The sequence below is a fragment of the Protopterus annectens genome, chromosome 9.part0 (genome assembly GCF_019279795.1).
Source record: "Protopterus annectens isolate FY-2018-M chromosome 9.part0, PAN1.0, whole genome shotgun sequence".
Lineage (NCBI taxonomy): Eukaryota > Metazoa > Chordata > Ceratodontiformes > Protopteridae > Protopterus > Protopterus annectens.
The window spans coordinates 978,347,022-978,361,231 of NC_056743.1; the positions used below are offsets into that span (position 1 = coordinate 978,347,022).

The 14,210-nt window shown below is 38.6% G+C and overlaps 1 protein-coding gene across 4 annotated transcripts in view; it reads left to right on the forward strand.

The window, feature by feature from the left end:
* NABP2 (nucleic acid binding protein 2) overlaps window positions 1-13,449 on the forward strand; it is a 181,216-nt gene extending 167,767 nt beyond the window's left edge. For all 4 annotated transcript variants that reach the window (XM_044083736.1, XM_044083733.1, XM_044083735.1 and 1 more), the window contains one exon: window positions 12,880-13,449. In XM_044083736.1, coding sequence (XP_043939671.1) covers window positions 12,880-13,061 — 182 coding nt within the window. In that variant the 3' untranslated portion in view covers window positions 13,062-13,449. The remainder of the gene's footprint in view (window positions 1-12,879) is intronic.
* The last annotated feature ends 761 nt before the right edge of the window (window positions 13,450-14,210 follow it).

Genomic DNA, 14,210 nt, shown 5'->3' on the forward strand with positions numbered 1-14,210 from the left:
TTTTTTTTTTTTTTTTTTTTTATAAATAGAGGACAGCATCTTGGTTCTGTTAGGGATGGCACGATCCATGCACTTGTGTAAGTGCTTATAAAGTGCATTTGTGTAGGATTCAGCAGTCGTACCTCAATTGTCCATCTGCATTGGTGTCATGAAGTTTGCCACTTCTGTCTTAAGCAGCATGAAGATCGCTTTGGAGACATTTTTTTTACAGTGGTTTTCCTAATGGGGGAGTGGGGTCGGGATGTGGATGTCTAGGCTGATTAGCTTGTGGTCTGATCTGACCAATGAGGAATTGACCTCTGGTGTGGAACACTGGTCGCCAATGTTGGTAATGACCAGGTCTAGGATATTGCTGCCCCTGGTGGGGGAATGGATAAGTTGATCCAAGGCATTGGAATTTATGAATTCCAGTAAACGTTGAGCAAAAGAGTTGGTACACGAGTAGTTTTCCCAGTTAATGGTGGGGTAGTTGAAATTGCCCATTATTAGGGTGTTGGGTTGTACCCTAATATTTTCCAGTGTATCAAGAAATGAGGAGTGGGAATCCTGGGTATGGTGGGGGATCTGTAGCAAGTCACAATTTGGATTCTGGTCTTGCCCAGAGTTAGTTGCACTTGGATAATCTCGGATGCATTATGCTAAGCAACTAGCCTGGAGGTGTGGATATCCTTAATGAATTTGGGCATGCCTCTGCCTTTAGTGTTTTGGTCCACGTTAGGTGGCTGAAACGTGTGGTATGAATTATAGCCTGTTAATGCAGGGGTGCTCTCTGGTGCCTTGACCCAGGTTTCCGTCACTGCATAGATGTCGATCTCCTCCATTATAAGGAGTGCCTCGAGTGAATACATTTTGAGGTTTAGACTGCTTGCATTAAGTAGCATTACCCCCAGATTTTGCTTGTTTGTACCTGTTACGGTGGTAGATTTGTCATTTGAACCTTGCCTAAAAAAGGCAATATAGGGGTGGCAACAGCCTTAGCCAGTATCCGGAATCCCAAGGGCGACAGGTGCAGGCCATCTCTAGCAAAGCATTGTGGTCTGTCGATCATGTCATCCCAGGCAGACAGATACTGGATCCCCTTAGAATGACACCAGAAGCTTAGCCAATTGTTGAAGCCAGTCATTTTTTCCTTGTACTGTGGTATCATTCTGGATGATGGCAGGATGCTACTTAGGGCTAGGGTCATACCTGCCTGGTCTACAAGATCGGAGAGCTCCTCCATGTCTCTCTTCATGTAGTTCAGGGAGGTACGTCTGAGGTCATTCACACCAACATGGACAATGACAGAGTCATATTTATACTTTTTGTGGAGTGACCTGAGTGCGTGCATTATGTGGTTGATCCTGGCACCCGACAGGCAGCTGACAGGAACTTTCTTCTTGTTTAGCCTGGTGAGTGGAACATCAGTGTGCCTGATTATAGAGTCGCCTATGACTAGAGTGTTGGGTACGTTGTTGTGCCTTATGGGCTGTGGTTCAGTGGTACACTGAGTTTGTGGTCTATGTGTGATTTGGTTTGTGTTGGGGGGGGGAGTGGAGATTGCATGTGTTTCTGCTTTGGAGGTCTCTGTTGATTGAGCAGATTTTTATTGAGAGCCTCTGCAAATGCAGGTTTGTTTTGGCGGTGTAGGTTTTGAGGGACTATGTGATGAGTGTGGTGTGGTGCAAGTGTTTACCTTCTCCTCTTGACTGTCTAGTCCAGTCTTAAGTGAAGAGACCTTTGCTTCCAGTTTGGCTATACAAGTGCAAGTCTCACAAGTTGTAGTGTTGGGTGGTAGGAGGAGAGGGTTGTCTGTGTACATGAGGCAATTGCTGCATTGCCCCAAGATGCCCAGATTCATTAGGTAGACAGGAGAAAACACCGGGAGCTGACCATTAGACATGCCTGGATAGGTGCTTAGTTATTAAGTACTAAACACTGTTTTCCTCTAGACAAGTGAGGAAAATTGAGTGCTGTAGTAATTTGTATCTTATTTAGTGCTTACAATGAGTTCTGAACAAGTGCTAAGCTCAAAGAAACAGATTTGAGTGATAAAACTAAAAAACTGGCTAGTTCTAAGGGAAAATTTTAAAAGCAGACTTTATGCCTCCGGGAATAGTTTAACCCTGGCGATGCTTAGTGTATTTTTTTTTAATATAACAGTAGCAAATGAGCAAACTGATTTAAACAAATTAACCAATAAAAAAGCTAAAAACTGAGCCCCTTTCCAGCAGTCTTCGGTCAGACAAGTTCTAATTGCACACTCCTGCCACTAGGGTGCAGGGGAGCCTTTTCCAAAAAAAGATGGTCTGGATTAGTGCTCAAGTTATACAAACAAAGCTAGATTCAGCAGGTCTGAATTTAGTCTATGCTACAGCAAACAAGGCGTACCAATTTCAGAAAGAAACAGTTCAAATAAGCAGGCACAGTAAGCCTTTAACCTGAAAATCCCAGTTCAGAAGGGCAGAATCTACCCATTCCTCCCACAAGAGTGCAGACCACACCTTCATAATGTAAAATATCTGCCCAAAGCCCAAGTGCTTAAACCAGAACTAATACACTCTTAGAGTAACAGACACTAAGCCTTTAATCAGCAACTCCCAATTTAGAAGGATTGTAAGCTATCTGTTCTACCACAACAGTGCAGACCACAAACCTTCTTAATGTAAAACAACTGGTCTGAAGGCCCACATGCTTCAACCAAAGGCTTAGAATAACAGTTGCAATTTAATCAGGCTACTAACAAGCAGTAATAAATGCAATAAAGTAGGAAGAAACACAAATACACAAAAAAGCAGATGAATAAAGTGCAACATTTTTTTATATAACAATAGAAAACGAGCAAACTGATTTAAACAAAATTAACCAGTAAAAAAGCTCAAAACTGAGCCGTGTTTCAGCAGTCTTCAAATCAGACATATTTTACTTGAAAGAGATGTTCTTAACAAAAAGTAAGGGAAGGGAAGAAATTTCTGTCTCTTGTTCTACCCTTTCTGCACAAATGGGTACAGCTCATTTTGAGCAGTTGTTATACTCAATGAATGCTTCACTTGAGGATAATTCCGGTGACGTCATTAAAAGGAAGATTCACTAATTAGAAAGAGACCTCCAAGGTTTCAAGAAGACTGTTAAAATACATATGGAGGCTCTGGAGCCCCTTCTGCTAAGTGGAAACGGCAAGTAAATGTTTCTTTTGCCTCTTTTGAAGTCAACAGTAGTGCTGGGGAATCTGACAACGAAACTAGGGCTTTTCCTCCCCTTCCACATACCCAACAGCCTACTTGTATGCAGAAGAACTTTGGGAGTTATAACAGACCTGTTAAAGTACTGTCCCTCCTTATTGTTCTGGAAATATCCTCATTTTTGATTATTATTGCTGGTTCCTGATCTGTTGTAACTCAGAAAGTTCTCATGCACATAATTAGGCTGTTGGGGCTGTGGAAGGGGAGGAAAAGCCCTAGTTTTGTTGTCAGATTCCCCAGCACTACTGCTGACTTCAGAAGAGGCAAAAGAAATATTTACTTGCTGTTTCCGCTTGGCAGAAGTGGCTCCAGAGCCTCCATATATATTTTGTTTAACTGTCTTCTTGAAAATGTTCCTGGAGCTGTAATCTCGGAGGTCTCTTGCTAATTTGTGAATCTTCCTTTTAATGATGTCACCGGAATTCTCCTCAAGTGAAGCATTCATTGAGCATAACAACTGCTCAAAATGGGCTGTACCAATTTGTGCAGAAAGGGTAGAACAAGAGACAGAAATTTCTTCCCTTATTTTCGTTGTTTAAGAACATCTCTTTCAAGTAAAATGTGGATCTATTCTTTAACACAAAGTGGGCAGCCGCTACCCATCTATTTTCAAACTGTTTATCAGCAGGATCTGTAGAGTTAAAAGGAGAAATGGGGCGCTTAACAAAATGCAGACCCCCTAGGTGTAATATCAAGATCTAAATATCTCTTAAGCCCCAAAATGTTATAATAAATCACATTTTCTTTCTTAAACAGCCTCTCAAGGGAATCAATATTACTACGTACCTCAGTGGAAAAATTATTACCAGCCATAAGTCCACCAACATTTTGAAATGGATTGTCATTTCTCCTGGATCTACCTTCCTCCAGAAATCTTTCCCAGGATACATGAGGCTCTGCATGCTGAGCTGAAGTGTCTTCCAGCACTGCACCTGGTTGTAAATTATTTCCCAAAAAAGACTGTGCAGAATCAGTAATGTCATCTTGAAATAAATGAGGCAACTGCAGAAGTGAATCGCTGGCCATATTCACTAAACAACAAAATAAAAAAGTTTAAAAAAAGCGAAGAACACCAACTGCAGAAGCATAAAATCCAAGCTGTTCACAGAGTTAATATCACAGTAGCACAAGCTACACTTAAATAACAAATATCACTTCATTAATCAATTAACTAAAACAGTTAAACACAAACTAATAATTAACTTACTGCAGAAAAGCCTTCCACTCAAGTTCTTTGTTTAAACCATAAGGCAACAAAAGTGCCAAACTTTAAAATACAGACTGCTTCTTTGTATAACAGTTTGTTTTTATTTTAAAGTTTGGCACTTTGGTGGCTTATGGTTTAAACGAAAAACTGGAGTGGAAGGCTTTTCTGCAGTAAGTGTTTATTAGTTTGTGTTTGTTTTAGTAAATTGATTAATGATGTGATATTTGTTATTAAGTGTAGCTTGTGCTACTGTGATGTTAACTCTGTGAAAGGCTTGCTAGCATCTGCAGTTGGTGTTCTTCGCTTTCTCTGTTTTTTTTTTTTTGAAATTAGGTAAACCAGTTGCCAAAGTAACTTTATCCAGATGGCTAACTGATTGTATCTCTCTTATTTATAAAAAAATTGGGTATTACCTTACCACAACCAGTAAGTGCTCATTCAACTGGATCAGTGATGGCAAACATTTTCGGCTGAGCATGTCAAAACTTCAGAAAATGCCTAACTTGTCTCTGCTAGTGCCCCCCCCCCAAAAAAAAAAATACTATAATAAAATAAATAAATAAATAGGATAGCTCTCAATACATCGGGGATAAATCTCAACAGAATCAGGGACAAAACTAGAAATAAGGGACATGGCCGGTTTACACTGCTAGTACTATTAATTTGAGTCCCTGACAGAAAAAATGAATGTGAATTAATATACATTTTCTGAAGTAAAATAAGTCTATAAATCTAATTTTTGTCATTAAGTCTAAAAAGTCACCAGTTTTACGAGAGATTAAGAGGGACAGTTGAAAGGAATGTAAAACAGCACATGCTTATAAATCCAGGCTACTTGCCCTTTGCAGAAGTGTAACCATGAAGAGAAAACAATGTCAGCACAACCCTTTTCAGACTGTATCCAAAGAGAAAACAATGTCAGCACTGCCCTTTGCAGACTGTGTCAAGATGGTATACAGAAATAGTCTTCGAGGTTAACACCTTCCTTACCTATGCAGCAGTGTTGTTGAACTGGCTCCTGGCACAAAACGAGCACTCCAGACGAGCAATTAATGCAAAAGCAGTTTCTTTGGTAACTCGGGTGTTGGTGAACACTGGTGGTGTCACCTTTGACACGAGTGTCATAGGTTCCCCATCACTGAACTAGATCCATGCCAACGTCTTCAGTTTTCCTTTCCAGTGTGTCCATGGATGACATGCGTGCAACAGCTACTTGAGCTACTCCCTATACCTTCGTTACTCATTATAAATTGGATCTGGTCACCAGAGGTAGAGCATCATTTGGTTCAATGATGCTCAGGAATATCTTTCCTTAGAGTCCACCCAGGATTTTAGGTAGCTGGAGACTCTGTCCCATCAGTTGAGGATAGAAGGAAAATTGACATAATCAGCTAAAGAAGTTATGTACTTACCGTAACGTTCATCTGTGTTGTCCATTTTCATTCTTCCTCAACTTGCTGCCCACCAACCCCCATCCTGTCTCTTTACAAACTTCTAGAAGAATGAGTTTTTTTAAGGGACATCGCTGTCCTTTATATTGAGCTCCAGATATAGTATTTTTCTGTACTGAGTGTATGCAATTTTACATCTCCTTTGTCTATGCATAGTAAATATTTTCTTTTTGGTAAAAATCAGCAAACAAGATCTGAGGGAGCTTAGGGTTGGTGCATTGTGGATAAGGGAGAAGCTGAAGAGTTTTTTTTGGTTGACACGAGCTTTAGCAACAGCCGAGTCAGATCCTAGGATCTGGTCCGAACCCATCAGTTGAGGAAGAATGAAAATGGACAACACAGATGGAACGTTATGGTAAATACGTAACTACTTTTTTATACTCACTAGCTTGTATTGCCATCCAGGTGGTAAAACAAGCTGGAATGGACAAGTCCCTTCAGCACATGGAAGAGTACAGCAGGTCAATTCCACATTTGTAGTTGTTGTGAATGTTGGGAGAAGTTGAGGCAGTAGCAGGTGCATTGTATGTCAAATTCTGTCTTCTTGCACCAATTCCCATTAGATCATTTGGGTGATACTGTTGATATACAAGTTATGTTTTATTCCTTTTGCGATATTTTCTTCCATTGCTGTGTTATATGCCATCTAAGTTGAGTGAAGTGAATGAAATTTTCTTACAGTATAACAAAACCAATACTCTACATTTTGCACAGCTCTACTTCATCTTCAGAGATGTCATCCTTTCCAGCCACCCAGCAAATCTGTTAGGCAATAGTTGAGCAAGCAGGAGACATAAGGTGCCAGCCACACATTGAGATTGGCTTTCTCTAGCAAATCCTGCCATTCTTTTTTATAGTCTACAAGGGATTAGGTAGGCAATGTGCTTGCATGTTCATACTTCCACATGGAGTAGTTATTGGCCCTTCTTCCCTAGCAGACAGCACTCCCTCCCCTACCCCAGTGTAATCCTTTAAATCACTAGTCCTCTGAGATTCACCTAACAAGAACATGCCTGGACCCAGTTTAATTGCACATGGACTGCTTCGTTTGAGGACATGTGCTGATAGAAATGGCAATGTAAAGGGAAATGGTTCAGTCATTGTTTCCCACATTGCTACTGCAGAACAATCCTTTCTTCTGCAAGGCTTTGAATGTGATAGTTTGGGCTGCATTCATAAGCTGGAAGTTAGGAAAAATGATTTATACACAAAACATGTCTGATACTGATTTTGTTCCTGGACACTGGCTCATTGTTCACTGTCCCTTTTTGCAGTTTCCTGCTTCTGAATGGAGTTTGTCACTTATATTCTGTTGCAGGTTCATTTGAATTGCTTGCCAGTTTTAGTCATGTGTTAGCTGAGTATATAATTTGGTCTGCATCATAGTGCTTTTACAGTTCTTACTGATATTCCCATCTCATTGACCTCTAGACTGTTTGGAATGATGCACATCCCCTCAGTAAGGATCCTATAGCAGCACAGAAAAGTAGTAAGTAATCATTATACCACAATTACTGGCAGCAGTTAGTAGATGTATTGTTTATAAAGCTAAACGGAGAATTCAGCAAAATACCAACAGAGCAACAAACAGTAATCCACACGGGAGCTTCACAAGGCAGCCTTTATTCACTAATATAGCAGCACTTTATTCAGTAAGCACTTTCGTCTTACTAATGACTTCTTCAGACTGAATAAAAATTCTTCTTACCAAATTCATATATACTTAATTTTCATTAATTAACTATTCAATTAGAAAAAATCTCAGAAATACATTGTTTAAAGCAACAATACTCTAAAACACCTATGACTTCATGGAAACACCTAATTTCATATATAAATATACTGCCGTTTAAAAAAAAAAACTTAAAACATAATTAGTCGAAAAAACATTTAATGTTTCAACCTTTTTCTTTTTAAATAAACTTAACATTTTCCTTGCCATTAAGACCAGGGGGGCGACTTGCATCCAATTTTAAAATGCAGCAGTTGTTGGTGTGTCTTTCGGCTTTTCTCGTTTAGGGGTCGCCACAGCGGAACTCCGGTCCGCTAATGATTGGTAGTTGATTTTTACGTGCTGAGTTACCAGCCCTGATGCACAACCTTCAATGAAGGTACGCCCATTCATGCATGTCTCCACGCAGAAGACGTATTCCTTCTATTTTAACTCTTCTGCTGCTAAATTATTTTCAAAATTCTAAACTTTTATATACTACCATGAAGTTTAGATTTCCACTATATTTAGTGTTCGTATAATGCCTTCCCCATGCATTATTCATATATTTTTTTCTGAATTGCATACAGATGTTATTTTATTCTTCTATGCAATTTTCTAGTTGTCATACCGACATAATAAGAGGTACATCTTGAACAAATAGATAAACAACAAATCTTATCCTACAGACATTCTCATTAGCTGCCTGAAATCTGATATTGTTTATACATACTGTAGTTGATCCTTTGTAAATGAATCTACAGTATTCACAATTCAAACATTTCCTAACTTTCTCTTTTCTTTCACTCAAATATTTTACCTTGTCTTGGAAAATACTTTTAAAACTTTTGCCCTTTTTGTTAACAAAAATGGGCCCTTCTCCCACAAATTTATTTATCTCTGGAAAACTATCTATAATTTTCCAGTTTTCTTTAAACAAATTTTTAATCTGCCCACCATCAGTAGAATATGGTACCACCATCCATAATCCTTATCCTTTGTCTTATTATTTTCCTGGGATGTTCCCATATTTTTTAATTATGTTGGGCAATCTACCTTCTCTTCTCATTTGCCCAACCTCCTTTAATTTTTCTTCCAGGACTTTTGCTGGATAACCCCTAACTGCAAATTTATCACATAACAATTTGCTCTCTTCAGCATACCTCTTATCACAGTCAGTTAAATTGTTCACCCTTTTTAATTGCCCTAGAACAATATTGTTCTTAACACCTAGTTAAGTAAGCATTATTTTGAACACTTGTTTATAAATTTTTGTGCAAAACTCATTGCCCCACCTATACACCTCAACATCCAAAAAACAAATACTAACCTCACTATAATTCCAACTAAATTTAAGATATTCACATACATTTATCTCTTCTAAAAAGCTTAAAAGATCTGCCAAGCCCCCCTCCAAATAAAAAAAAAAAGGTCATCAATAAATCGACCATAGGAAAGTACTTGATCATAATATTTATTCGTTTTGAAGTACAATTTCTCCCACTTAGTCATGAAAAGGTTGGCGTAGCTTGGGGCCATAGCAGCACCCATAGCTACTCCATTTGTTTGTTGATAAAACCCACCTTTGAATTAAAAAAAATTATAAGATAATATTATATCCAAAATTTCCAAAATAATAAGAATCTCTTCGTTAGTATAATACTTAGATTCAACAAGCTCCATTCTAACAAAATCTACCCCATGTCGTTGGGTATCACAATGTACAAATAATTGACATCCATCATTACTAATAAATCTTCAGCTTTTGCTTCTATCATTTAACAAAAGAAAAAAACGTCTTTAATGTACGTTTCCCCTGCTTCAACCTACTTTTTGTAATTTTTTTATCTATATATATTGCCATATAGATAGATGTATTGTTTACTTTATATTACCATTTCATAAGTTTCTCAATAGAAAAAAAAAAGTTGCTTGCATTAAATTTTGTTTTTGCATATACAATGCTTGTGAAGACAGCTGACACAATATTCAGAAACGGAGTTTGAGATTTACAATAACATTGCTTTTCCTTTGCTTAGACAATGGTAACATAAATTGTACTAATTGCATCTGAATCTCACTTTTATGTAACACATTGTCAAGCCTGCATAATAATGTGGAGTAAAATAGTAATGCCTGTGTGCATTAGCAAGTTAAGACCTATACTGGTCCTTCATAGTAAAAAAAAGATTAGTAATAGGACTGTTCTGTGTTGCAGCAAGCTGAGATTAGCCAAAGAATGAGACCAAATGTGGGGAAACAAAGCTAGGTAAAGTGAGCACTATTTAGACCTAGCTTTCTTGTGTTAGAATGGTAGCCCTTTTTCATTTTCGTGTTAACTGAAACTTGTAAAAACAGAATTATCCTTCAAAAAGATTTATTGCAAAAATTAGCACAGTCAGAGCTGTAACTGCTAGATTCTGTGGTGTAGAAGGATAAAGCCCTGGCTAAAGTCCAGATAAAGTAAGTTTGAATAACATCTCAAGTATTAGAGAAGCTATGTGTGGGGCTAGAGGTGAGTATCTAACTCCAACCCACCTGTTGAGTGGGAGGGAGTGGTGGCACAATTGGCTACCTCACCATGTACAAAGCGGAGGCCTGTAGGTGTTGTATCTGCTAAATGGTAATTAGGCCTGGCTTACCAAGCCTGTGATTATATCCCTCATTAGTATGTAGGTGGAAGCACTCACATGCATGGTAAAGGTTTATCAAGCCTTCATGGTGATATGGGTGCTCAAGTCAGCACCAGAGTGGGTTTAAGGCCTAAGTAGAAACACACTCATCGCTCATGTTGCTAGATACTGGCAAGCGAGTGAACACCTCTGTGACTTCCTGGATGACAGCCCCTTCCAGCCAGCTCTTACTTCCACACTTGGGATTCCTCCAAGGCTCAGAACCAATAGGAGGTTGATGGTCAGTAGATATAGAGAAGAAGATCGCCTAGAAAAAAATAGCTGTTGTAATGTTACACACTTTACAGTTTTTAAAGAAATTAACTTAATTTTGATGTAATGTGTGCTTTTACTAGCCAGAGGCTGTAGACGACCATGTTTACAGTTGTGACTGCCTTATTGGAGAGTAACCTAGAAAAAAATATAACTTTAGTTTCATCCAGTAGATATATATTTTTTAAATTAACCAAGTCCAATAGTGGGATATCAGCGAAATTAAAGAGTTAAAAAAAAAAAAAGAGAGAGAAAAGACTGCTCTTGTTAGAAGTATATGGGGAGGTTAGGCTTCCCACATCCTCTAGAAGGGGACAAAGACCCTTTAACATAGGACCAACTCTAGGGAAAAGCATAAATGCAAAGACGTCTATCATGGACAAAGCAAGACTTGCTTAAATCACCAGCTGCTGCATCCTACATAGCCATACTCAGTGTCCTGGGCTATTGTTTTTTTGTATGAATGTAATCAGTAGAAAAATTCTTATTTTATTTTTTTATATTGTATTGACTTGGTTAGTCCATTTTCAAGGGAAACTTTGGGAGATGTACATATATATGTGGGTCTTTTGTGTGTGACAGAACTGCCAGAATATTGGATGTAAAACACTGACAAAATAAGTTTGATCATGCACAGTAGCGAAAAAACCCTAAAAACAATTAATATCGAGAGAGGAAAACTATTTCTTCTCCTGATATTAAAACTAAAACCTCCATAACATTAGCCTCAAATTTATCTGAATAGTGGCAGTGTTACAGGAAGGTTTTAATAATGCTAAGGTGTAAGGTTAGGGTTGGGGGAAGTTGGCAGCATTAGGGTTAGTGTTAGCACCCATTACTAAAGAGGGTGGGGCACCCCCCCTGCACCACCTTGTCATGGATGCTAACCCTAACCATAATGCTGCCTCTTCCCCCAACCCTAACCTTACACCTTAACATCATTAAAACCTTCCTGTAACACTGCCACTACACAAGACAGATGCAGACACACAAACATTCACAAATACACACAAACAACACTACATCTTTCCCCTCCTTCCCTCATATGCCCCTACCCTAACTCACACACACACACACACACTTTCAAACCCCCCCAACCCCACTTACCTGTATTGACATTCCATACCATCAACATATCCACCATTCAGCCATCCATGCAGTTGACATTAAATCACAACCCTGCATTTGTCGAACAAATGCATGTTCTGTTAAACACAGGGGAGCTGTATGTTTTTGTGTGTGTATGCACACGCATGTATAGATATTTTTTTATTTTGCTTTTAACTATGAGACACTTGTCCATCAGTTGAAACCCAAAGAATCACTGGTCTGGCTTACCCTCCTGGAGTGGAATAGCCTTTTGATGGGAGGAACCCGAAAGAAGAGATTTGTATTCTTAAGCCGGTCAGTGGGGAAAATGGGTTAGCCTCTGTTGTTGTTATATCATCCTTTGCGTCACTTACTTTGGCATCTGTAACATGACGTGTTTGCTACTGAATAAGGGACTTCAATACTAACCCTGTAGGTATGTTTCCACACATATGCCTAATTTCATTTACAATGCAGTATCCTACTTGGCAGAACTGTGTGCATGTCATAGTCTGCCACTTGCTTAATGCATACCTGAGCCGCCCCCATGTCACTAATAATTACAGATCTTAGCAGCCTCTTTCCATCCAGAGTTGTTGAACAAGTGTTAGCTGCTTATCCCTAATTTTCCTTATCTGGTTATCCCAGCATCTGTGATGCTGATTTTTAGTTCATTTTACTTTATTTTTTGATCAGGGTAGAATGCTGAATGTACTGGATTCTTTTCAGGCTTAACACAGGGATATAATGATTACAGTAGCACATGTGAAACAAGTTGTTTGAGATGTAGTTAGGGATTGACCCCTGCACACCATAGATTTGGCAGCCTCTAGTATGACTGTATGGCGTGCAACATAATACTATGACATTGTACAGTTGCATAGCATTTACTCAAGAAATAAACATGTAAAAAAAAAGAAATAAGAAACATCCAAAAACAAAATATTAAAGAGATTGCTGATGTTCTACAAAAATGTTACCCAGCCTTTTCCAACTTATGGCATATAGTTCTACAGTTCTTTTTCTTAATTCTTAAGATTGTGTCCTTGTTAATTATGGACACGTACAGATGATAAACTAAACTGTTTGCCTGTCAAATACTGAATGTCAGGAGTATCCAGACTAGGTGGTGCTCACTGGATTGAGGAAGAATTAGTAAGTTAAAGGTACGTAAGCTGTGGCATCACTTTAACAGCTTTTGGTTTAGTTTGCATTTTTTTTTTTTACTATGCTAAACAGAATTTTTTTTAAATAGGTAATGATTCAAATGGGAATGGTAGCAGCCTTCCAGCCTCAGCAAACTCCATCCAGCAACCACAGACACCCTCATCAGCGAATAATGTCAGGAGCAGCACTCGCAGTCAAATGAACCATCAGCCTTCTGCCGCTAGTGTCATAAGCAATGGCAAAGAGCCAAGACGAACTACAAAGAGATGACAGTTTGCAATACTTGTGGTTTATTCTTATTTGCTAATTTCTTTAAAAAAAAAAAAAAAAAGCACTTTTAATAAACAGGATTTGTGTGTGTGTAGGGATACTTGCAACCTGCAGTCGCCTTTTGGAAAGGCATGACGAGTACTCTGAGAGCTACTGTCCTCTGGTAATACATAGTTGTAAGGCACAGCTGTGGCTGTCAAGTAAAAGTTTGTTACTGCCAGACTTTCAGTGTCAGCAATGCATCAGCCTGCTCTTTGTGGTACTTAAGATGGCAACCTAATCAAAGAGCAGAGTACAACTGCCTCTACATGTTTATTGGTATTAAGCATATGTTTTTTCTACACACGTCATAGATATGGTTTCAAAAATAAATATTTTTTTAAGCTTTGCTGCGTCTTCTTTTATAGGTTCATAAGTGAATACTAGACTAACTTCCCTGAGGGGCCATTGTAAGCTTGGACAATGTTCAGAATAAAATTTTGTACCATGTGCCTGTGAGGCAAAGACTTTTGCCATTAACCCAAACACATCCCTTGTCTTTTTTTAGGACATTTCATGGTGATGAGTGTATTATATTTTGCAGATACAAGCAGTAACAGCATGAAGGAATATTTACTTATATTAGACTTCCATTGCTAGGAATGAGATTATTTACTACAAAGACATTAGCAATTTAGGTAGGGTGATACATGTCTCTAGCTTCACAATAACTGACCCTCTTGGCTCTGCTGTATACTTCCCCTCCATGCAGAAGACTTATAAATTAAGTATACGAAATATGTTTACTTACATTCTTACACTTGTAGGCCAGCACAGTATCACTGTTGGTACTTTTATGTTGCATGATTTCAGTGTGGATAGATCATTGTGTTTAACTCTGCCATAGCCTTGTGTTTCAACAATTTTGATTAGTCACCTTTCAGCTGTTAAGTTGGATCAGAAAAAGGTAAAAAAAAATAAATAAAAGTGATGTCTTCCTTTTGGCATCTAATAAATTTAGGACCCACATTACTCATTCTTGTCTGTTTTTAAGTGTATTCTTGTCCTGCCAGAAGGGTGAGCTGCTGAGATATTTTCTTAGCTGACATGTTTCCTGACAGAGTCGTCTAGTACAACTCTGCTGTTTCTGCTAGCAGCACCAGCAACCCA